General features: G+C 44.7%; 1 protein-coding gene across 1 annotated transcript in view; it reads right to left on the minus strand.

The window, feature by feature from the left end:
* Window positions 1-25,263, minus strand: part of DUSP29 (dual specificity phosphatase 29) — a 52,123-nt gene that overhangs the window by 10,513 nt on the left and 16,347 nt on the right. The window contains exon 2 of the mRNA XM_063128465.1: window positions 9,154-9,378. Within this exon, the coding sequence (XP_062984535.1) occupies window positions 9,154-9,329 (176 nt within the window). The 5' untranslated portion in view covers window positions 9,330-9,378. The remainder of the gene's footprint in view (window positions 1-9,153; window positions 9,379-25,263) is intronic.

Genomic DNA, 25,263 nt, shown 5'->3' on the forward strand with positions numbered 1-25,263 from the left:
GGAAAGGGTGGGAATCTTATTTCTATACAAATAAATGGGGGAAAACAAGCCCCAAATATTGAAGGGGAAAAAAAGTTAAAGTATGAAAAAATAACATGCACAGTTTGAAGCCAGGGAAGATTAGTAGGCCAAATTATAGGCCTGCCCCCCTCATTTCTACTGGGGATGGAGTAGGTTGACCATAGGAAAAGGAGGACAGGACTCCTGCATCTTGCATAGAAAAGGGAATTACAGCAGGCGTCATTTGTGTGCATGCAGCACCTGGTGAAATTCCCTCTTCATCACAACTGTGAAAGCTCCAGGAGGTATACTAGAGCACCACACCTCAAGAAGGATGCAGTCAAGCTGGAGCATATTCAGAGGAGGGCAATGAGGATGATCAGGGTTCTGGAAACAAAGCTCTATGAAGAGAGACTGAAAGAACTGGGCATGTTTAGCCTGGAGAAGAGGAGATTGAGGGGAGACATGATAGCACTCTTCAAATATTATTATTATTATTATTATTTATTTATATAGCACCATCAATGTACATGGTGCTGTACAGAGTAAAACAGTAAATAGCAAGACCCTGCCGCATAGGCTTACAATCTAATAGGTTATCACGCAGAGAAGAGCCAGGATCTCTTTTCGATCATCCTAGAGAACAGGACATGGAATAATGGGCTCAAGTTACAGGAAGCCAGCTTCCGGCTGGACATCAGGAAAAACATCCTGACTACTAGAGCAGTATGACAATGAAACCAGTTACCTAGGGAGGTGGTGGGCTCTCCCACACTAGAGGCATTCAAGAGGGCTTGCAAAAGAGGAAGTAATGAGGGACAAACACATGGGCAGAGAAGCGATGGCAAGCCAAATGAAACATGCAGATATATCCAGTCTGTATGAAAGTAACTGAAGTCTCCCCTTTCTCCCTTGGAAGTCTTGCTGATTTCTTTTGATCAGAGAGATACCTCCAATACTAAATTACTTTTTGGGCCTCATGGTAATTCTGTGGAGGAGTCTGCCCTTTTTTATTATTTATTTTTATTTGATTGAATAAATGTTGATTACAAAATATCATATCATAACATAATCAATCTTAACATATAAGTGCACGCCCCCCCAACCTCGGGATCTCATTCCTGATTCCAAAATCTCATACTTTCTTCTGCTGACGGTTTCCCACTTCCCTTAGAAAACACAAATATTAGGAACTGTTTCCAAATTCCTTCAGAATCATTTGTTTTAGCTATACCTCTTCTCCACTTAATATTACAAGTCAATTTATCATTAATAGCTATATCCTATACTTCTTTGTACCATTCTTCAATAGAATATTCCCCTTGAAACTTCCAGTTCCTAGCTACCATCAATCGTGCTGCAGTCAGCAAACTCGATATCAATTCTTTAATTTCTTTTCCACATTTTAAATCTTCAAATAGTGACAGTAATGCAACTTTTGGTGTTTGTTCTATCTTCATTCCCACTATTTCTTCAATCTCCAAAAACACTATCTTCCACAATCTTTGTACATATTTGCATTCCCACCACATATGTAAATACGTTCCTTTTTCCCCACAACCTCTCCAACAGTTTGCTGAATGCTGATTATTTATCTTATTCAATCTAATCGGGGTTAGGTACCACCTCCATATAATTTTAAAATAATTCTCTTTTATTCTCACTGACATATTTCTCAACACTCTTTGTTTCCAAAGTCCCTCCCAGCTCTGTTGTCCTATTTGTACATTCAAATCTGTCTCCCATACCATTTTTCCTGAACTATCCATTGACCCTTTCTCCAGCAATATTTTATATATTTCACTCATTAACCCTTTTAACGCTGAACTTTCTCCCTTACATTTTTCTCTTTTAACTATTAGTTCCTCAAACTTCGTCATTTCTCTACAATCTCTATTTTCTCTTACCCACTTTTTAGTCCACTGTTCCAATTGCCTATAATCTAACCAGGTTAATTTTTTTATCTTTTAGAACCTCTTCCATGTCTTCTCTTGTATTCATTTCTCTCAACCAATCCTTTAATTTCATTTTATTTTTTTCTATTAATAATTTACTTAATCTGCCCTTCAGTTCCTCCGGGAAATTCTTTAACATTATTACCGGTGACAAAGGGGAGCTGCTCGGAAGCAGCTCCCCTTTAAATTTACTCCAAATTTCCCAGTGAAACCTCAGGAGCGGATTACCTATACTTTCAGCCCATTTTCTCCCTCCTTCCCTAAAAAAAACATTTTCCAACCTCATCTCTATATTGCTTGTAGTTTTATCCTCCATCCAATCTAAATTTCCTACTCCTATAATTGCTTCTACAATATGTCTTAACCTGTTCGCTACATAATATAGGTTTATATTTGGGAGACCCATTCCTCCCTTCTTTTGGCTTAAATACCATTTGTTCTTATTTACCCTTGCTTTCTTATCCCCATTACAGTAATTATTTATAATATTCTGCCAGCTTTTTATCTCTAATTCTGAAAATTTTATTGGTAGCATCCTAAACACAAAATTAATTTTAGCTAAAATCTTCATTTTTATTAATACTATTCTTCCAAACCAGGATAAATTCAATCTTTTATATTTTTCCAATTTTACTATAACCTCTTTTCTTAACCTATTTAAATTCTCCTTCTCTAAATTGTCTAATTTTTTTGTAATTTTAATTCCCAAATATCTAATCTGTTCCTTAACTCTCATTTCTATTCCCTTTCGTTCCCATTCCTTTTCAGTATAATTAAATAAAATAATCTCTGATTTGGACCAATTTATTCTTAACCCAGTAGCTTCTTCAAATTCTCTCAATTGCTGTTTAATTCTATCTATCTTACTTAATGGGTTCTTAATAGTTAATAGGGTATCATCTGCAAACATATTCAATTTTGTTTTTTTTATACCACCAATTCCTTCTATCTCCCCATAATCTCTTATTGCATTCGCCAATACTTCCATAACCATTACAAACCGGACCGGCGAGAGTGGACATCCTTGTCTTGTCCCTCTGGCTAGTCGTATCTTATCGGTGAGTCCGTCGTTCACTACCACTACGGCTGCATTTTGAGAATATAGCTGTTCTATTATAGCTTTAAATTTATTTCCAAATCCCATTTTATTCAATATAATCTTTAGTGCCTGCCAGCTCACACAATCAAAAGCCTTAAAAATATCCAATGCCAAAATTCCTGCCTTAATCTTTGATTTTTTTATTACCTGTATTGCATTTAAAACTCTTCCCACTAAATTGTGCATCTGTCTGCCCACCACAAATCCACACTGGTCTTCTCCTATGTATTCAGCTATAAAATTGTTTAACCGTTTCGCCAAAATAGTTGAAATTTTTTTAGCATCTTGATTTATTAATGAAATAGGTCTATATGAATCAGGGACAGTCAAATCTTTATCTGGTTTTGGAATTAATATTATCAATGAATGTTCCCATGATTCTGGTGTCTTCTCTCCTTCCAGTATAGCATTGAAAAGTTTCACTAATTTCGGTACTAAAAACGCTTTGAAGACCTTATAATATTCCGATCCTAAACCATCTACTCCCGGTGATTTACCTACTTTCAAATTCTCAATTACCTCTTCAACTTCTCTTTGAGTTATTGCCCTTTCCATTAACTCTTTATGTTCAATTTTATTCCCTTCTTTATATACTTTTCTATATAATCTTCCAACTTCATTTTTTGAATATCCTTTCCCTTATATAATTCTTGATAAAATTCTTGAAATGTTTTTATTTTACCCTTCATTGTATGACAATGATTCCCTTGTTTATCCTTCAATGTTCCTATCCCATTCCTCGCTTTTTTCCTTTTGTGAGTCTGGCAAACAGTCTAGAGTTTCTATTGCTATTTTCAAAATACTCTCTTTTCATATAAATTATATTTTTCTGCTCTTGCTCTATATTAATAATCTCCAATTCCTTTTTCTTTGCTTGTATTTCTATTAATTTGTATTTATTTTTATCCTGCCAATACTCTTTCTCCAATCTCCTAATCTCTGTCTCTAACTTTTCCTGCTCTGCATACTGTTGTCTTCTTAAATTACAGGTTTGTCTAATACAAATCCCTCTTGCTACAGCCTTCATGGTATCCCAAACCACTGACCCAGCCGTTCCACCCTTTTCATTAATTTCCCAAGATTCTGACAGTTCCCTCTGCATTTTTTCTACCACTTTATTGTATTTCAATATTTTTGTATTCATTTTCCACCTATACGCTTCTTTATCATTCTTCTTAACTGTAAACTCTAAGGTTAACAATGCATGATCTGTTTCCTTTATTACCCCCGTTTCCATTTTACAAACTTTAGTTGCAAACTCCTTTGAAACAAATGTATAGTCTATCCTAGAGTATGTATGATAAACTGGGGAATAATAAGAAAAGCCAGGGTTCGCCCCATTAAGTAAACGCCAACAATCCACATAATCATTTTCTTTTACCAATTTATTCAATATAGTGATATTATTTCTCTTTTCAACATTAGTGGGGTTTGACCTGTCCCATCTATTATCCATAACCATATTGAAATCCCCAGCTAAGATAACACACCCCTCCTTAAATTCTTCTATTTCTTTAAATAATTCTATAAAAAACTCTCTGTGTCTCTCATTGGGGGCATAAACATTGACTAATGTATATGCTTTACCTTCCATTTGACCCTTTATCATAAGGTATCTACCATTGTCATCCTTTTTTGTAGTTTCTAATATGAATCCGCTTTTTAAAAAAAATCAAAGTAGCCACTCCATTTTTTTTGAAGTCCCCAATGACTTTTCATAATAAACTGACCACTTTGTCCTTATCTGATTTACGCCCTCGAACCCCTGATGTGTTTCTTGCACCATAATAATGTCAGATCCTTCTCTATTTAACATTTGTTCAATTCTCCTCCTTTTCATGACTGCCCCCAAACCTTTAACATTGAGCGTTGGTACTTTTATTTTCTTATCCATATTCAACCTTTTGATACTTCTTCCGATCCCTTGTGCTCTGCAACTCAAATTCACACACATAAAACCCTCAAAAACCATAAAAAAAACCTCAAACCCCTTCCCCCCACCTCTTTCCCCCCCAAATCCCCGTAAGTCTATCACTCCGGCCATTACTACCCTTAAGGGGGGGGGAGGCAGTGCTCTGCCTGGCTGGCAAGATTTCTGTATTTTAACCATTTTATAACTGTTATCTCATGACAAATTTATCAGTTTTATTGCGTCCCAGACGCCCCCGCTTCACTTCCACTCCCGCCTGCTTCATTCAAACTTGCACCATCATACAGACCCAGACTCTTCAGCAACTCCTTGCCCTGATCCAAGGAGGTTACTCTGTGTTGCCTCGCAGCATGTGTAAATCTTAAAAACACAGGGTAACCCCAAGCATACTTTATTACATTCTTTGCTAATATTTCCGTTATCGGCTTGACACTGCGTCTCCAATTAAGTGTTTGCTGGCAAAGATCATTGTAAATTTGCACTGATTTGCCTTTATATTGCAGCAGAGGCATAGATCTCAATTTCTTCATAACTTGCTCTTTTTTGTAAAAATTGCCAAATTTTACCAGAATGTCTTTATTAAGTCCTTTATAATTTAGTCCTCCCACTCTATGAATCCTGTCCAAATCCTCTATTTCCAAATCAGGCATCATTTCTTTAAACCACTGTAAAATTATTTTCCTCAACTCTTCTCTTGGTGTTTGAGTGAGATGCTTAATATGAATAGAAGAACGGCGATTCTGGTCTTGTAATTGGATCAGCCTTAATTCATGGTCCTGGAATTGCACATTGGAACTTTTTTCAAAAACATCTTGTCTTTTCTCCAGCAAATTTACTCCTGCCTCCAAATTCTTTATACTTTTATCATTCTGAGCAATCTTATCAGCCAACACATCCATCCGTTTATCTGCCCTCTCAGCATGCTGTTCCATTTTCTTAAAAATTATTTCATTGTTTTCCAGTATGAAGCTTTTTATTTCAATCATCGTGGCTGGCTCCTTGCCAGCTTTCTTCGCCATCTTGGGTTCTTCCGTCTCTGTCTCTGTCTCTATCTTGCTCGCACTGTCAGCACTAACCAGCTCTTCTTCTGAAGACAGCTTTTCTAGGCGGGGGAGATTGTGATTGCTAGGGCGTTTCCGACGCAACCAGGTAACCTTTGCAATTTTATTTTTTATTTTTCTGATATGTGACATAGGGCATATATCTATTTCTTAGTGTCCCGAATAGTAATCAAAAACAGTCTCTCATTGCTTGCCCTGACGGCTTTTCTCTCTCTGAACTTCCCGATGATTAGATTTATTAGCAATAGTTCAGTCTACACAGATAAGGAGTGAGCTACACCGTAAATCAAGTCAGCGATCGCTGTGGGAGCGCCGGCATAACAAGCACTTTAGTTTTAGTATCGTTCCCCACTCTGAAAGCTGCTTTGGAAGCCCTTAAGCCGCGTTGATTTCCCCACTCCTTATATCATTTCCACTTTCATAAAAGTCAACAACACCGTCAGTAATTATTCATAGTCCTTTTCCAAAATGTTCATTAGAGATTTATGCCCTTTTAAGTGAGGTAATTGAATTTTTCGGCTCAGCCATCTTAGAGCCTTATAAGAAATCTTACCCTTCCATGGCCGTCAAGCTCTGCCCCCCCGGAGTCTGCCCTTTCAAGGTTTTCAGTTTCTTTGATGCCATGCCATGCCCTCTTTCACGTACACTGTGACACCACCCCCGGAAGGCCCTTCCCTCTCCTTCCACAGGAGCTTCTCTGGAAAGCCCCAGGATGGCTTCAAGGGGGCTTCTGCATCATATAATCAATGCACCTCTGGGCTTCCAGAACATATTGACTGCCCCGGTCTCTCTTGTAGAGCAAATGCTAGGAGTCCTGCAAGCCGGGAAACGGAAAAAACAGGGGAATGTGTGAGAGATGGTGGTGCTGGAGAAAGAGAGTGCACCAGAGAGAGCACATGCACAAGGAAAAAAGCATATGGAAGAAGGGGCTTATCCAAAAGTGAGTTAAAAGCTCTGTGTTCTTTTAACACACTTTCAACACAGAGCTCACTCTAAGAAAAAATGCTTTTCCTGAAGTGGACTTCAGCATGCGCAGAACCAGCAGGTGGCATATTGGGGCAAGTGTCGGGGCCCAGAGACCCTGCCGCTGGACCTCTGCCTTCACCACCACGGCCACCTGGCCAGGCAATGCTGCTGAGGCACCATCGTGGACAGGGCTGTAGCTTCGTGGAGAATCCATTCAAAGCTCCGCTTGGATGGACAGGCACAGACTGAGGAGACCTTTGTAGGCTTTGACCCAGACTGCGAGTACCTTTGACAAGGCCAGCCATGCCCAGGCTCTACTCTTCCAGCCAGACAGACAGCCTTTCCCATCTCCCTTCCTTTGCCCTACGGTGATCAAGGTCTAAGACAAGTGCAGAACCTCAAGCCAGGGCCCAAGCTGGCCCTCCGGGATTCCCCAGACAGTCCTGCCCCAAATCATTAAGCGGTTTCCTGCCTTTGGCATGCTATGTCCCCGCCCCCACCCTTCTATATAGTTGAAATGCCTCTCCTAAGGCTGCGTTGCTGGCAGTGAGAGCTTTAAAGGGCGGAGGTGTTTTGGATCGTGCCCCCCTGCCCCCTTTGTCTTTGTCCTTCTCCTGTGTTGTCTACCACTAGAATGTGGTGCCCTCAGGAGTTTTTCCCAGATTGGTTTAAGCCTTGAGCTGACAGAGGTTCAACACCCCTGTCCCAGAGGAAGTTCTTTATTTGGGGCAAATGGGGTGGTGGCCCTCTGCCTCTCCCCCAACCACTTGTGGCAGAGAAGACCCCCTGCATTGGAGGACATTTGCTCCACCGCATGGCCTGCAGTTGCCAATTGCCACGCATGATCTTCTTCTGCCCTCCGCTGACAATCTCAATGGGGTATTTATTGTGTATCTGCCCTGCCCTCAGCCCTGCCAGCCCCAGTGAGCCCCAGCCGCCACTGCCCTTGTCTAAGGCGCAACTCTTGTGCCTCTACTGTGCCATGGCATTCTCTCCAACATGTTACAAGTGAGATGGGGACGCCTTTTTGTACTGGTTAAGCCCCCTGACTCTCACCTGCTTGGGCCACCTCCTCTCTCCCCTTCCTCTGCTTTATTTCACATTGCTGAAAGCTGCCCTTCTCCCCTTGCATTTAATAGACAGTTGGAGCTTTATCACACCAGCGTTATACTGTGCAATCACTGCGAATTGCATGCTAAGGACTCAGAAGTTTTCCACCTTATAATCTGCTTTGATTGTGAAGTACTCCCATGCATCCTGCCTTAATTGTGCAATAAAGCAAAAAGATTCACCGTAAACAACTGAATGAATAAACAACAAAAAGCCCCTACATTTTGAGCGTATCTTCCGAGCCTCTGCAGGGGCGCAGGAGCAGGATTTTAAAGAAATGCTTTGAAGCGTAAGCTTTAAAGATAAAGACACCAAAATTGGCTTGAAGCTCTCCCTAGATATTAGGGAGAGCTTCAAGCATACCAAATTTGAATTGAATTGGGTCATCTGTTGATTTTTTAATGATTTTTTACATTTCCCCCCTTAAACTCACTTCCTGGTATGCCAAGGATTGCTGTCGCCCGGTAGCAAAAATAACAACAACCGCGAAAGCGTAGCGCTACGGGGATAATCCGAGGGAAACAGGTACGGGGGATGAAACTTTTGGCCTGACACCAACTTCTGGGCTTCAGGTGCAAACTGCAGTGTGCAAACTGGTAGGCAATGTGCTGCAGATGCACATACATGCCTTCAGAGATCAAACATGCCAAAAACTGGGGGAAGTGCTGGAATCTAGTTGTGTATAGTTAAAAGGCATCGCTAACATTTTTCAAACCTGTGACATATGGGGGATGGGGAGAAATAGAGTTGCGTTTGCTTTACCAAGGACAGGTGCCAGAAAGCAGCAAAGCTCCGCACACCCTGGTTGCATGTCTGCTAAGCTTTCTCTCTCTCTCTCTCTCTCTCACACACACACACACTATCTTCTCTAGTAGCTCATCTATGGCTGTCCTAATTCACACACTGCCTTCCTGCATGTACACAGCCCAGCACAAGGTTATGAAGTCAGAGATACCCCTTCACTCTGATCCAGTTATTACAAGCCGCGATCTCCATGGCTTTTGTATTGTGATGTATGTTCGCGTAACTTACTCATCTCCTATGTGGAGGTTGGGCCAGACTTCATTGACGTGTGTATACTTTGGGCTGCCTTTCCAGAAGAGCCTCTCCAGGTCAAATGCTCCAGGGGTGCAATAGTCCCCATCGGGGTCTACTTTGACTGCTGTGTAAGCACTTAACTTTCCAGATTTCAGGGCATTCGAAGACATCTGGTCTCAAGAGTTTACGTTCGATGGGTGAAGAAACTAAAAAAGAACCCTGCAACACAATGACAAGCAGAAGGTGAGGTTGGTGGGAAGCGTCCAAGCAAACAGTTCTCCCTGAAGACGTTGCTGTCATTGTATTACCTTAGAGCTTAGCTTATTTATAAGGACTGAGTTAAAATGAAGGTTGGGAGGTGGGAGAGACAACTTATAAGACAATTTTTCACTCTGGTGAAAAGCATCTCTCTTTGAGTGATGGGGGAGGCTGTTCTAAAAGGGTGTGAAAGTGTTTTCACCTTCCAAGAGAGGGCAATGTTGATCGAGGGAGCATTTTCATGACTGTCAATCAGCTTTTCCATCAAGGGATGTCATTACAAAGCCTAATTGGTAACAGTCCACTGCTGAAGCCTAAGTAAAATAGGGATAGTAGAAGATAAATGGCATTGACATGTGAATCCCACTATTTTATTTATGTATTTTCTTATTTATTATTAACATTTATATATTGCTTCATTTGCTTAAAGGAAGCAGATATTTGATACTTGAATGGAAAGATGCATAAAAATAGAATTATTAGAATTGGAAGTCTACCTGATTTGGGGCTGGCAGCCCCACACATCCTATCCCAAGTTGTTCTAGAGACCCCACCCTACCCTAGGCTTTTCAGGGGAGGGTAGGCTGTCCTACTACGTCCTTCCTCCCATTTACTTACCTTGTGATCCAAAGCAATGATTGTGAAGTGCCTTGAAGTGCTTCTGTTTAAATAAATGGGGACAGAACCATCGTTCAGTGGTGGAGCAAGCACATTGCATTCAAAAGCTTCATGTTTATTCCCTGTGATCTCTAGTAAAAATTGTCTTGATAATGGCTACTGAAAGCCATTGCTAGTTAGTGAAAACACTGGATGAGATGGGCTCAAAAGTCAGCTTCATGTATCCATGAGTAAACACATATAGAACTGACTTTTAATAGTGTGGTGACTCAGAAGCTTTTTTTTTTTTAAGTCTAACAGCAAATGGGAAAGAAGTGCTCTGCAAGCCTATGCTTACTTCTGAGGTCTTACTTCTGTTTACTCAGAAGTAAGTCTTTCTCTGTTCAATGGGGTTTACTCAAAGGGAAGCATGCATGGGATTTTAGTATGACTTGGATGTAAATGCAGTTGAAATCAATGGGATTTACCCTTGAGTAAGGGAACCAGCAGATCTGTAGTTTATGCACCTGAAGATGCACAGCTTTGCATGATCAAAGGAATGGAAGATTGATCCTTCGCACTTGTGGACTGCCAGGAAAATGGTTTTAAGGCAGGAAATTAAAAAATTCATTAAAAAATCAAGGGATGAACCAATGCGATTCCAACTTGGCATGCTGAAATCCCTCCTTAAGAGCTATCACTGTGCCAATTTTGATCACTTTATCTTTAAAACTTACGCAGATGTAAGCATTTTTAATTTTCATTTTAAAAATTCCTTAAAATCAAGGGATGACCCAATCTGATTCAAACTTGATGTAGCTAAAGCCCTCCTTAAGAGCTATCACTGTGCCAATTTTGATTTCTTTATCTTTAAAAATGAGGGAGTTGCAGCAAGGAGGGTGCATTTTCTGCATTTCATTTAAGGTGAAAATGCCTACTCAGGAGTAAGTACATAGAGTTAAATGGGACCTCTCTCCCTCCACCTTCATGGTTGAGTGGAGAACTGCACCACCCTCCTCTTTTGTTAGCGAGATTGCCCTTAGACACACACATCCCCAACAAAGGACGGGATGCTCGGATAGAATGCAATGACAGCAATACACGGGAAGGAGGAGGGAGGGAAAATAATCCAGACTTTCCCAGCTCCAAAAAGAAACCAAACATGGAGGGTAAGAGGCAAAATGAGAGCAGGACCTGGATGACATCATGTGAGTGAAAAACTGCATACCAGGCCTGGTGTGATGGAGCTCTAAATCCTTTTCCTGGAAGTTCACAAGAATGAAGGATCACTTTTCATTTCCTTAGCAAGCCTGCCTCTGTTCAATGGGGTTTACTCAAAGGTAACCCATGCATGGGATTTTAGTATGACTTGGATGTAAATGCAGTCGAAATAAATGGGATTTACTATTGAGTAAGGGAACAAATTTGGCAATGCACAGCTTCGCAGGATCAATGGAAAGGAAAAGTGATCCTCCATACTTGTGAACTTCCAGAAAAGCATTTAAGGGGGGAATTTAAAAAAAATCCTTAAAAATCAAGGATGGACCAATTTCATTCAAACTTGGCATGCTGAAACTCTACTTAGAGCTAGTACTGTACCAATTTTTATCTCTTTATATTTAAAATTTACACAGATGTAATCTTTTTTGTTAATTCAATTTTTTAAAATTCTTAAAATCAAGGGTTGAACTGAACTGATTCAAACTTGGGGTGGTTAAAGCCCTCCTTAGGAGATATCATTGTTCCAATTTTGATCTCTTTATCTTTCAAACTTACTCAGATGTAGGCAGTTTGGTTACCTTGGAGCAAAAGAGGAGACCTGACCACCTTTACAAAAGAAATGAGTTAAAATGATTGTTCATCTGCCCACCCTTTGAAACAAGTAAAACAAACCTTCACATCTCCTCCCCTGTAAAACTGTCCTAAGGGGCAGGGAGGGAAATTTCACCAGCATAGTAGCACTCCAGGTGAAAAGATACATGAGCTGAAAGAGCACAACAATGCACAGATGTGGAAGTGCCCAGAGAGGTCCCATTTAACTCTATGTTCTTACTCCTGATTAGGCATGAGCAGGGGTTCATTCACTTTAAAAAAATATGGAAAATGCACCCTCCTTGCCCACAGCTCCCTCATGTTTAAAGATAAAGAGATCAAAATTGGCACAGTGATAGCTCTTAAGTAGAGTTTTCAGCATGCCAAGTTTCAATGAGATCAGCCCATCCCTTGATTTTTTAGGATTTTTAAAATTCCTCCCAAACCCTTTTCCTGATAGTCTGCAAGTGCAAAGGATTGATCCTTTGATGATGCTAAGCTGTCCATTTCCAAGTTTATAAAGTAGTGATCTGCTGGTTCCCTTACCTTACCCAAGAGTAAATCCCATTGATTTCAACTGCATTTACATCCAATTCATACTAAAATCCCATGCATGCTTACCTTTGAGTAAACCCCATTTTAGTAAGTCTGTCTCTGTTCAATGGGGTTTACTCAAAGGTAAGCATGCATGGGATTTTAGTATGAATTGGATGTAAATGCAGTAGAAATCAATGGGATTTACACAACCCTGCAACCCTCTCCAGTTCAGGCTCCAAAGCCTCCAGACAGGGTGAGGGGAACCGGTGTAGCCTAAGCAACAGGGAATAACCACGGAAGTACATAGGAGAGTTTTCCCCCGAAGTGAGTTCAGTAACAAGAGCAGCTACTTTCTAGGAAAAAGCAGTGCAAGACCATGTTGTTGCCCCATGTTGATTATTAGGGAGGGTGACATGTCCAACTACCACAAACCAATGAACTGTAGGGGAAGGTACAAAGGAGATCTGAGAGTGCATCTCAATGGAACAACAGTGATTCGCTGGTGTGCAGGAGAGGAAAGGTGTAAAGATGAATGAAACGTAAAAGTGCAAAAGTATAAGTGCTCAAGCTTTCATATGCTATGGAAACAAAGGCGGATACTTTGAGGGCAAAACAGGGCAAACGTGATGGAGCTCAAAGGCAGGGGCTGTGAGGGTTGCAGTGTGGCTTTTAAAACTATGGCCATAGCTAGACCTAAAGTTTATCCCTGGATCGTCCAAGGCTCAAACCTGTTGATCTAGGTGACACACAGGGGATCCAGTGCTCAGGCAGGAGCGAACCTTGGATGATCCCAGGATAAACCTTAGGTCTAGCTGTGGCCCTTGATTCTCAGAAGTCATGGCTGGACTTCAGAAGCTGCAAAGGCAAGAAAACCCCTTATTTGGTCAGAGCCATTGTTAAAGGATAGGCTTTAAAAAAAATAATATTCCAGGGTAGCAGTCTTGTGTGGTTTCAATTAATTAATTTCAAAGGGCATTGTTGTGTAACCTCCTGGTGGATTGTACCCGTAACTCCTTTAATGAAACCCTATTGCTGGTCCTTAAAATCAGTGTTGGCAGCAAGATTATAAAGCAGCTTTTAAGCTAATAGAGAAGAGTTTAACAGAAGCTGAATAGCATCCAGTTTAGGAGGACTCAAATTCTGGGCATTATGATCTAAAATGTCCTAAACTGTCATTAGTGCTTTATAGCCCCGAGTGACTTGAAAGAAAGTAGGTATCTAAATGCAGGCAATAAATAAAGAGTAGAGAGGATAGAGGTTGACAATGAGCACAAGGAAACTAATGGCAGACAATAGAAAAGATGGCTGTGTCTTAGGAGAAATGACACACCATGAAAAAAATTCAAGAAGGATAATGTCATGTATGTGTTTTTATGGTAATGCAAGAAGACTGAAAGTCAAGATGAGTGAAATAGTGTATGGTACTTACTTTCAGATAATATGACATTACTGAGCTTATCAGAACCCTGGGAGAAGAACAGGAAATATTTACCGCCTAGATTGAAAAATTATTGGAAGTGCAAAATACGTTGTATTAGGGGTGCCATTGCTCTATATGTCAACAAAGGCACAAATTAGAAATCGCAGAAGAAACAAATTTCATTATAGAATCATCAGGTCAAAATAATAATACATAATGGGGTCAAAATGTTGCTCCCAAACCAAAGTTCTGATGGAGATTTAGAGTTGCAGGAAGAAATCTGAGAGGCAGACAAAGGAGACATCTTCCTCTAATGGATGGCTCTCACTATCCTCAGATTGATTGGTTCAATGTAAATTCAAGTCATGGTGCAGAGACAAAATGTCTAGTCACAGCAAATTATGTGCCTGAGAACAATTAATTATGGAGCTGACAACACAATCCTGAATGGTACCCAGGATTTAGTGAAAAATAAGTGATCTCTTGCGAACAATGACTTGAATGGTACTGGATTCAAAACATAAATGAATGGGAAATTGTTCATACAGTTTGATACAGTCCTATTTAATTTCAGAAGAAAATGTGTGTTTGTTTTTCAAAATTGGAGGATTAGTTGAAAGACAGGTGAAAGAGACAGTCAGTAGGGAAAAATTCCTTCAGGAATCTTATTTATTTCAAATGGCTATGGGAGGTGTTGTCAATTAGAAAGGAAACAAAGTCAAAAAGATGCCAGCAAGGTTAAATAAATAGCAGAGTCATAGATGCTATAAAAGGTGAAAAGACAATACCAAACCAAATGTAAATTTTACATTTAAATATGCATCAGAAACAGGAAACTAGCACAAAAGGCAGTGGGATCTTTTTATAAATAATGTAGAAAAGAAATACTGAAAGAAGACATGGAAATTGCATAAATGCAAAATAAATTATTTGCCTCCATCTATATACTATACATGATATTGGAGAGAGAGAATTACCTGAACCATTGTTTTGGGAGAGTACATAAAATAACTCTTAAATAGAGGTGTAATAAGAAAGACATTTTTGAACTAATCAGCAAATTAAAACACATATAATGTGGGGAGTTCTCTGGAAAAGCTTTCCCTACTTTGGCATATAAAATTCCAGGGTATACATTAGATTTTTAGCTTACAGGAATTTCCAATGGCTGTGTAAAGAAACGTATAGAAAGGCAGAGAAAGATACCCCCCAGAAAAAAGCATGTATAATGTGAGTCCTGTAAAGAATCCATAGAATCATAGAATAGCAGAGTTGGAAGGGGCCTACAAGGCCATCGAGTCCAACCCCCTGCTCAATGCTGGAATCCACCCTAAAGCATCCCCGACAGATGCTTGTCCAGCTGCCTCTTGAAGGCCTCTAGTGTGGGAGAGCCCACAACCTCCATAGGTAACTGATTCCATTGTCGCACTGCTCGAACAGTCAGGAAGTTTTTCCTGATGTCCAGCTGGAATCTGGCTTCCTTTAACTTGAGCCCATTATTCCGTGTTCTGCACTCTGGGAGGATCGAGAAGAGATCCTGGCCCTCCTCTGTGTGACAACTTTTTAAGTATTTGAAGAGTGCTATCATGTCTCCCCTCAATCTTCTCTTCTCCAGGCTAAACATGCCCAGTTCTTTCAGTCTCTCTTCATAGGGCTTTGTTTCCAGATCCCTGATCATCCTGGTTGCCCTCTTCTGAACACGCTCCAGCTTGTCTGCATCCTTCTTGAATTGTGGAGCCCAGAACTGGACACAGTACTCTAGATGAGGCCTAACCAGGGCCGAATAGAGAGGAACCAGTACCTCACGTGATTTGGAAGCTATACTTCTATAATGCAGCCCAAAATAGCATTGGCCTTTCTTGCAACCATATACCACTGTTGGCTCATATTCAGCTTGCAATCTACCACAATTCCAAGATCCTTCTCGTTTGTAGTATTGCTGAGCCAAGTATCCCCCATCTTGTAACTGTGCATTTGGTTTCTATTTCCTAAATGTAGAACTTGGCATTTATCCCTATTAAATTTCATCCTGTTGTTTTCAGCCCAGCACTCTAGCCTATCAAGATAACTTTGAAGTTTGTTTTCTCTTCCAGGGTATTAGCTATCCCACCCAATTTTGTGTCATCTGCAAATTTGATCAGCGTTCCCTGCACCTCCTCGTCCAAATCATTAATAAAAATGTTGAAGAGCACTGGGCCCAGGACTGAACCCTGCGGTACCCCACTCGTTGCCTCTCCCCAGTTTGAGAAGGTTCCATTGATAAGTACTCTTTGAGTCCGATTCTGTAGCCAACTGTGAATCCACCTAATAGTTGTTCCATCTAGCCCACTTTTAGCTAGTTTGTTAATCAGAATGTCATGTGGTACTTTGTCAAAAGCTTTGCTGAAGTCAAGATATATGATGTCCACAGCATTCCCATGGTCCACAAGGGAGGTTACCTTATCAAAAAATGAGATCAAATTTGTCTGACAGGATTTGTTCTTGACAAATCCATGTTGTTTTCTAGTGATCACCACATTGATTTCAAGGTGTTTACAGACTGACTTCTTTATAATCTGCTCCAGAATTTTCCCAGGGATGGATGTCAGACTGACTGGTCTGTAGTTCCCAGGTTCCTCCTTTTTGCCCTTTTTGAAGATAGGGACAACGTTAGCCCTCCTCCAGTCGTCCAGCACCTCATCCGTCTTCCATGATTTTGCAAAGATAATAAACAAAGGTTCTGAGAGTTCTTCTGCTAGCTCCTTCAGAAGCAGAAGCAGAAGCAGAAGCTGAAGCAGAAGCAGAAGCATAATCCAAAAGCAGAAGCCCCAGTAAAGATGCAGTATAAAAGACTCATGTAGAAATACGCTGAAATGGCAAGAAGACTTTTTAAACATATTTAATTTCCAAGTGGCTTGTTATATCCTTGAATCATCTGGACTTATCTACTCTATAGGTGACCAGATTCGCATTGCAAAAACACTCCACGCTGAATATCCATGATGTGCAAGGAGAGTTCCTGCACAACCATTGTGTTGTGTGGAGGGCTCTGTGGAGTTTCCCATGAAGTTGACTCACTGGCTACAGAGCTCTCTGTGAAGAGCGGTGAAAGGAGCGAGTGCTGCCCTAGGAGAGGGATTGTTGTTGTGGTTTTTTTTTGCAGCAATGGCTGATGGGATACCATCAGGAGGATTGGGGGGGGGATGAAGGTGGAGGAACTGTCAATCAAACATTGTGTTGCCTTTTGCTCAACTCCACAGTGTAGCCCAGAGTCACACAATGGTGGAGTTAGGACATATTGTGTGGTGAGTGCCCTCTACAAACTCTCACCCATTGAGTGGAGTTCTCCCACTGCGTAGAGAAATGTCTGAACTGAGCCATTGTCTTTTTATTTTACCAAGCTTTTCAATCTTAACATTTTAAAAAATTCTTTGCACTGTTATCTCCTGTTGTTAGCTTGATTTTGTTTTTTATGGTGTTTCTGGTTTTGTTCTGTTTTAGTCTTTGTAATTTACTACTTTTTAAAAATGTTCTTACATTTTTACTGTAAACTAGCCAAAGAAACTTGGTGATTAGGCAGTGTATAAATCTTGCAAGTAAGTAAATGGATGACCTTGATTATCTGTCTTATCTAATATAAACAAGAGCTCCGGCTCTAGTATTCCTGTGTCAAAGTTAACTTTCTGTAACTTACTGTAAGGCCAAAGGTATTGTTTATAGAACAGAGAGAATTGTTTAGCATAATTAGCTATGCCCCAGTGTTATGTTCTGATTGGTTAATGCTGCTACTGGGCCCTGCCCCTTGCAGGCTCAAATGCTGTGCTGAATTCCCAATGTCTCTTGTCTGATTGCTCCCTTTGAAGAGACCAGGCCTTGATTACTAATCAATAAAGCGCTTTTGAACCCTCTGTCGCTGGAATGGTGGAGTCGTGCTTAAAGGCTGTTTGGATTTCGTCCTTGGGTGAAAAGAACATTGATCTAACAAATCTGTGTCTGCATCATATAACTGATTTGCAGTAGGGCTGTGATCTGCTTCTCTTCGGTTCGGAGGAGCAATAGCAAATTGGGGGCTTCGCCTCTGTTATAGGCAGAGGAGAAGCAAGTCGGGGGGCTAGCGAAGCATAGTGAAGAGAAGCGACCACAAGCAGAGCGATCCGCTTTTCGCAGAGCTCTCTGCCTGCCATTTTGGATATTTTTCCTCATAAGATTGGATTGCAGAAAAGATTAGCGTATAACTTTTTTTGTTTTGAAACTCACATCCCTGAAAGTCACTGTGCTTAGAGAGTGGTGGTTGGGGGTCATTTGTGGCGATTTTCAGACTCTTTCATCGTGCGGTTTGCTTGCAATTAATTAGTTTAGAACGGCTAAAAGCAGGAGGGGGTAAGGTTTTTTTTAAGCGATGAGAGGCAGATTCAACTCCCAATCGTGATCACCTGATGAAGCATCCTCCAATCCCAATGTTGGGGGGGGGGGGAATAAGCAAAACGAGATACTTAGTAACTTGGGATACTGGGTAACTTTTCTTTCTTTGTCTGAACAGACTTTTTCCAGTGTTTTTTGAAACAGTAGCCCCACCAAATGCACAAGCACAACCTTAAATCATATACTACTAAGTAAATAAATAACAGATAGGAAACACAGCACTGCTACCCACCCTAACCTTGGTGAACAACTGAATTAGGGGTGTGCACGGACCCCCTGCTCCGCTTCACTTCCAGATCCGTGATTTTCGGATCGGGCCACTTCACCCTGCCCCCACTCCGCCCATTTCCGCTCCGCTCCGCTCGGAGCTCCGGATCCGGATCAGAGCTCCGTTTCCCCCCCATAGGGTTGCATTGAAAGCTAAAAAAGTAAACAACTTTTTTTCTGTTCAAGTTAGAAACCTCACGTTTGGCACCATGACACCTCATGGACATATACACATGGATGCCAAGTTTCAAGGCAATCCCATCATCCCCTGATTTTTGGGGAATTTTTGAAAATCGGGCACCCCATTCAGACCCCTTGGGATAGCTCCGTCAATTTGCACGTTAGAAACCTCAAACTCGGCACCATGACAGCTTATCCATGTGTCCACATGGATGCCCAGACTCAAGGCAGTCCCATCATCCCCTGATTTTTGGCGCGGCTTAACTCACCCCAAATTGTCCCATTCTACAACTACGTCAATTTGCATGTTAGAGACCTCAAACTCGGCACCATGATAGCTTATCCATGTGTCCACATGGATGCCAAGTTTCAAGGCAATCCCATCATCCCCTGATTTCTGGGGAATTTATGAAAATCGGGCACCCCATTCAGACCCCTTGGGATAGCTCTGTCAATTTGCACGTTAGAAACCTCAAACTCACCACCATGACAGCTTATCCATGTGTCCACATGGACGCCCAGACTCAAGGCAGTCCCATCATCCCCTGATTTTTGGCGCGGCTTAACTCACCCCAAATTGTCCCATTCTACAACTACATCAATTTGCACGTCAGAAACCTATCCTTTGGTCCCATGACAGCTTACCCATGTGTCCCCATGGACACCAAGTTTCAAGGCAATCCCATCATTCCCTGATGTTAGGGGAAGTTTTGAAAATCAGGCACTCCAGTATGTCAGGGATTTAAAGTTGCAATGCAGACAGCTCAATGGGGCCAGTTCAAAGGAAATCCCAACATGCCACGAGATAACCCTAAATCTTCTTCCACATTTGAAAAATGGATTATTGAACTTGATAAAGTCTAAGTGAGCGCAGGAAGGACTTCTCCCCTGAGTCAAAGCAAGACACATACACCATCCCTGCGATGGTGAGGGAGAAGGGAGGGAAGGCGAGAAGGGAGAGAAGGCAGGCAGGCAGGCAGGCAGGCAGGCAGCACTAACACATAGCAAACCAACCCGTAAGCGGGCGCAAGGAGCAAGTGAGGCAAAGATGGCTGGTTGTTTCTTTCTAAGCCAGCAGTTACGCATTGAGGGGCACAGAGGAGGATGACTGGGAGCAAGCGTGCCGGAGGGTGCTGGGCACGAACTGCAAAGCCCATCTCCCAGGCACCAGGCAGGCAGAGCAGGCGAGGAGTCAGTCCTGGCAGATGTGCCACCACAGCAGCACCCCGGGGGAGGCGGGCAGACAGGCAGGCAGGCAGGCAGGCATGGGTTGGCGGGCCCAGAAAAGCTGGTACCTTGCACAAGTAAGCCATAGATCTGCGGGGGAGTCAGTCCCAGCAGATCCAGCTACCTCACAAGGACAGCTCCCAGGAAGGCAGGCAGGTGCATCCACTGTAGTGGCTGTGCTCAACTCGGCGCACTACAAGACGAGTTGAAGTGAGAGCTCACTTCTCAGAAAACTTAAACTGTCCGTACGCACTAAGTGGCTGTGCTACGGGAGATCGGTGGACTCCTGGAGTACCACCCGCAATTGGGGAAGTAAATAAACTGAACTGACGGCTTGCTTCTCAAAGAGGGGGTTACAGCGGAAGAGGGGTGGGACAACACTGGGGAGAGGAGCTCGACCAGCTGCTGCTACACATCCTGGCAAACCAGAGCATCCACAGGAGTGGCTGTGGTGAAGTCAATGACTCTCATGAGTTGAAGTGAGAGCTCACTTCTCAGAAGTCCATGACTTGAAGTGAGTGACAGCTTGCTTCTCAAAGAGGGGTTACAGCGGAAGAGGGGTGGGACGAGACCAGGGAAAGAGGCACGGCCAGCTGCGCCTCCACCGTAGGGGCTGTGCTCAAGTGTCTGAAGTTGAAGTGAGAGCTCACTTCTCAGATAACTTTAATTGCTCCATATGAGACTGGGGAGAGAAGCTCGACCAGCTGCTGCAACTAATCCTCCTCACCCACATCCTGGAGGACCAAAGCATCCACCGAGAAGTGGCTGTGGTGAAGTCAATGGCTGTCATGAGTTGAAGTGAGAGCTCACTTCTCAGAAAACTTAAACTGTCCGTACGCACTAAGTGGCTGTGCTATGGGAGATCGGTCGACTGCTGGAGCTTGGCTCGCGCACATAGGGGAAGTCCATGAGTTGAAGTGACAGCTTGCTTCTCAAAATCACCAGACTGGATCACGAATAGTGCATCTGATCCCTGAGCTCTCCAAAGGGCGACCCATGGACTGCTGGAGTTAACCTCCCTCAATTGGGGAGTGATGGGCAGGCGGGCATGGGCAGGCAGGCATGGGCCGGTGGGCACAAAGGAGCTGGTACCTTGCACAGGTATGCCATCGATCTCTGGGGGAGTGAGTCCAAGCAGATCCAGCTACCTCACAAGGACGGCTCCCGGGCAGGCGGGCATGGGCAGGCAGGCAGGCAGGCAGGTGGTCGGGCAGGCGGGCAGGCTTGGGCCGGTGGGCACAAAGGAGCTGGTACCTTGCACAGGTATGCCATAGATCTCTGGGGGAGTGAGTCCCAGCAGATCCAGCTACCTCACAAGGATGGCTCCCGGTCAGGCGGGCATGGGCAGGCAGGCGGGCAGGCGGGCAAAAAGGAGCTACTAGTTATTGAAGCAGTTACTTTGAGTATGGAAGATTTGTGTGCATGCTTGGAGGAATAACGTTGCTGCTGAGCCCTCCAAAGGGCGACCCGTGGACTGCTGGAGTTTACCTCTCTCAATTGGGGAAGTGAATGAGTTTAAGTGAAAGGTTGCTTCTCAAAATCAGCACACAGATCAAGTACTCCATTTGATCCCCGAGCTATCCAAAGGGCGACCCGTGGACTGCTGGAGTTTTCCTCCGGTTCCCGGTGGCTGGGATGGGTCTCGGCTTCTCAAAGCCATGGCACTGCTGCGTATGCACTGCAGCTTCTCCTACGAGAGCTGTCCCACGGACAAACGGTGCATTACTGGAGCTTAGCTTTTTCTCAAAGGGGAAGTCAATGAGTTGAAGTGAAAGGTGGCTTCGGAAGTCTATGGCTTTCAGTGACAGCTTGCTTCTCAAAAAGGGGGTTACAGTGGAAGAGGGGTGGGACAACACTGGGGAGAGAAGCTCGACCAGCTTCTGCGACTAATCCTCACCCACATCCTGGAGGACCACAGCATCCACAGGAGTGGCTGTGGTGAAGTCAATGGCTGTCATGAGTTGAAGTGAGAGCTCACTTCTCAGAAAACTTAAACTGTCCGTACGCACTAAGTGGCTGTGCTATGGGAGATCGGTCGACTGCTGGAGTACCTCCCTCAATTGGGGAAGTGAATGAGTTTAAGTGAAAGGTTGCTTCTCAAAATCAGCACACTGATCGAGTCACCCACATCCTGGAGGACCACAGCCTCTATGTAGTGGCTGTGCTGAAGTCAATGACTTCCATGAGTTGAAGTGAAAGGTTGCTTCTCAAAGGCGAGGACTCTCCTGTTTCATTTTCGCAGCAAGATAGGCAGCTGCAGTAACACTCGCAACCACACACACAATGACAGCTTTTGCACAGAGGCTCATGAGTTGAAGTGACAGCTTGCTTCTCAAAACCATACTTCTGGATCAGGGAGTACGTCTTCCACTGCCAGGGCACTCCAAAGGGCGACCCGTGGACTGCTGGAGAGAGGCAGCCTGGCTAGTGGTGGTGGTGCCAGGCATTGCCTTGCCCCCTGCTTGCACCTCACCCAAACACGTGCAGTCAATCATGGAGTCTTTTGGAACTGGGTGGAAAACTATCCGGATGAGTTGACTAAGCTGTACCGGACGCCACAGAAATGAAATGAACTCAAGTGCGGTGCTTTGCCCTCACAGTCACACACACACACACACACGGTGACAAACTCTGCCTACAGCTTTTGTAGAGGCTCATGATCCCCACCAGGCAGGAAGTATTCTGGGGAATATTCAGCCTGGCAGTGCCTGCTACGTCGTCTACTGTGGTAGTAAGGAAGAGATAGCCTGAATTTGACGGAGTGAACTGAATTGTAGAAGGACTACAGTCTGCCTGCCTGTATGTAAGACGAAGAAGGCATGACCTTACTGAGAGAGACGAATCGAATGATTCAGAGTTGATGTTGTGAACTGAAACACAGCCACTAAATAATAATAATAAGAAGAAGAAGAAGAAGAAGAAGAAGAAGAAGAAAAAGCCTGCCTGCCTGAACTGTAGTCTGCCTGCCAACTGAAGGAGGGGTGGAATTAAAGAGAGGGGAGCCTGCCTGTCACTCCCATGAGGGCTTGAGGGTGGGGTATCCCAGCAGGGGCAGATTGCCCTTCAGAAAGACCAGCTGCTCCACCAAGTCCGGCTCCAAGCGAGAGCGGTGAGGGGTCACTATGTCGCCCACCATAGAGAACACCCTCTCGCTTGGAACACTGGTGGGTGGGCAGCTGAGTTGATCCATGGCCACCCGCGCCAGGTCTGGCCAGTAGGCCAGGGGGTCCATGGTGCACTCCTCCATGGGCTCTGCCAGGTAACGCTGCACGGCGGTTGCAGCGTTATCCTGGCCGGTGGCTGGGGAGGGTCTCTGCCCAACCACGGCGTGCAGAGCCTGTGCCCAAATCCCCTGGCCTGTGCTCCTGCTGGGAGGGATGCAGGTGAGGCGGCTGCTGCTGCTGCTGGTGCTGCTGCGGGGAGTGGTGGCCTGCTCCTCTGCCTCACTCTGCCCCACCCTCTTGGCCCGTGCCGCCCGCACTTCACCCACCAGCATTTCCACCCAGTGCTGCCTGGTATTTGGCCCACAAAGCCCATCCTTCACACGAGGGTCGCACATGGCTGCCAACATGTGGACCCTGTCTGTTTGGATGGGCTCCAGCCTCCGCGTCAGGCCGTCTCTCAGCCTGGTCACTGCTTCGCGGACCTCGGGCTCGAAGCGCCTGCCGGTGACGGGATCCCTGTACTCCAGAAACTCGCCCATCTGTTCCTGGAGATGCCTGCATACAGGGATCACCTGGCTAAGGAGGGCAGAGCTAGTGCTCAGGGTCTCGGTGGCCTCAAGGAACGGCTTGAGGACCGCCACCAGCTGGGACATGGCGTCCCACTGCTGCTTGCCCAGGGCTGGGTGGACACCCATGTCCCTGACCCTGAACAAGTCGTGGATGGCACGCTGTTGCTCCACCATACGCTCCAGCATCAGGTAGGTGGAATTCCAGCGTGTCACCACGTCTTGCACTAGCCTGTGCTGCGGGAGATTCAACTCCTCCTGCTTCTGCCGCAGCAAGCGACTGCCCTTGACACTGTGATGGAAATGGCCTGCCACCTTTCTGCAGCTCTCCAGGAGGTTACGGATACCGGACAGGGGACCGAGGTTGGCCTTGCTGCCCATCCCAAGGCCATCCCTCACCACCAGGTTCAAGACATGCGCAATGCAGCGGATGCCCTCGAATCCGCCGTCGCACACCGCCTTCACCATATTGGCTCCCCCGTCCGTCACCATGTAACCGCGGGTGACCTTCTGCCCAGCTAGCCACCCATCCACCATGCGGTTCATGGCATCCGTAATCTCCGCTGCCGTGTGGGACTGGTCCATCACTTGCGTGTGGAGGAGGGCCCAGCAGTAGCCCTCCTTGCCAGTCCCTCTAGTGCTGGATGCTTCCTGCCCCACGGCTGCCCACCAGTGTGCCGTCAGGGACAGGTAAGCGTGCACTCCACCCTCACTGGACCAAATGTCTGAGGTGAAGTGCACCATCCGTGCCTCTGCCTGGCACAGACGACCCAGCACTAACTCCCTGCAGGAACGGTACAAGGAAGGCACCACCCGCCTGCTCAGGGTGGTGCAACACGGCAGCTTATAGTATGGCACCACAAGCGCCATCAGCCTCTTGAAGCCTGCGTTGTCGACGAGGCTGAATGGCTGGTCGTCCAACGCCACCATCTCACCGATGCAGGTGGCGATCTGGGTGGGCGTTGGAAAACGCCATCTTGTGGGTCCATACTTCCCCCACCCCATTTCCGGCAGGGTTGCCTGCCTAACCCTTGTGGGGATGGGAGATGGAGAGCTTAGAGTGGCAGTGCCAGCAGCAGCCTTCAGCTTTCCCCTGGAACCAGTCGCCTTGCCCGCCTCTTTCCCCAGCAAGACCGACTGGTGCTGCCTCTGAAGATGCATCTTCATGCTGCTGGTTCCATAATGCCCTGTAGATGAACCCCTGCTTAGGGTGAGTTTGCAGTGGCGACAGACAGCAAAGCGGGGATCCGCTCCCACCTCAAAGTGGTCCCACACTATGCTTGTCTTTCGCTTCCGTGGTGACACCACCAATTGCCCGCCTGAGCTCTCAGGTGTTGCCACAGAAACAGGGGTAGCAGCGGAAGAGGGGTGGGATGAGACTGGGGAGAGAGCCTCGGCCTGCTGCTGCTCCTCCTCAGCCCCCACATCCTGGAAGACCAACACCTCCTCCTCCTCCCCCTCCACTGTGCTGAGGACCTTGTCTAGGTCCATCAGCGGGCTCGTGGGCTCAAAGGATAATGAAGGAGTTGGGGATACTCCTACTCCTCCTCCTCTAATGCCACCTGCCTCTTGTAAAGGGGCACTTTTCCCATTCCCACCCTCAAAAAGAGAACGCCAGGCACAAGTTGCAGAAGAGAGTGCCTCTGCCTGCTCCTTCTCCTGCTTCTGTTGCGGA

The sequence above is a fragment of the Elgaria multicarinata genome, chromosome 6 (assembly GCF_023053635.1).
Source record: "Elgaria multicarinata webbii isolate HBS135686 ecotype San Diego chromosome 6, rElgMul1.1.pri, whole genome shotgun sequence".
In the NCBI taxonomy this organism is placed as follows: domain Eukaryota; kingdom Metazoa; phylum Chordata; class Lepidosauria; order Squamata; family Anguidae; genus Elgaria; species Elgaria multicarinata.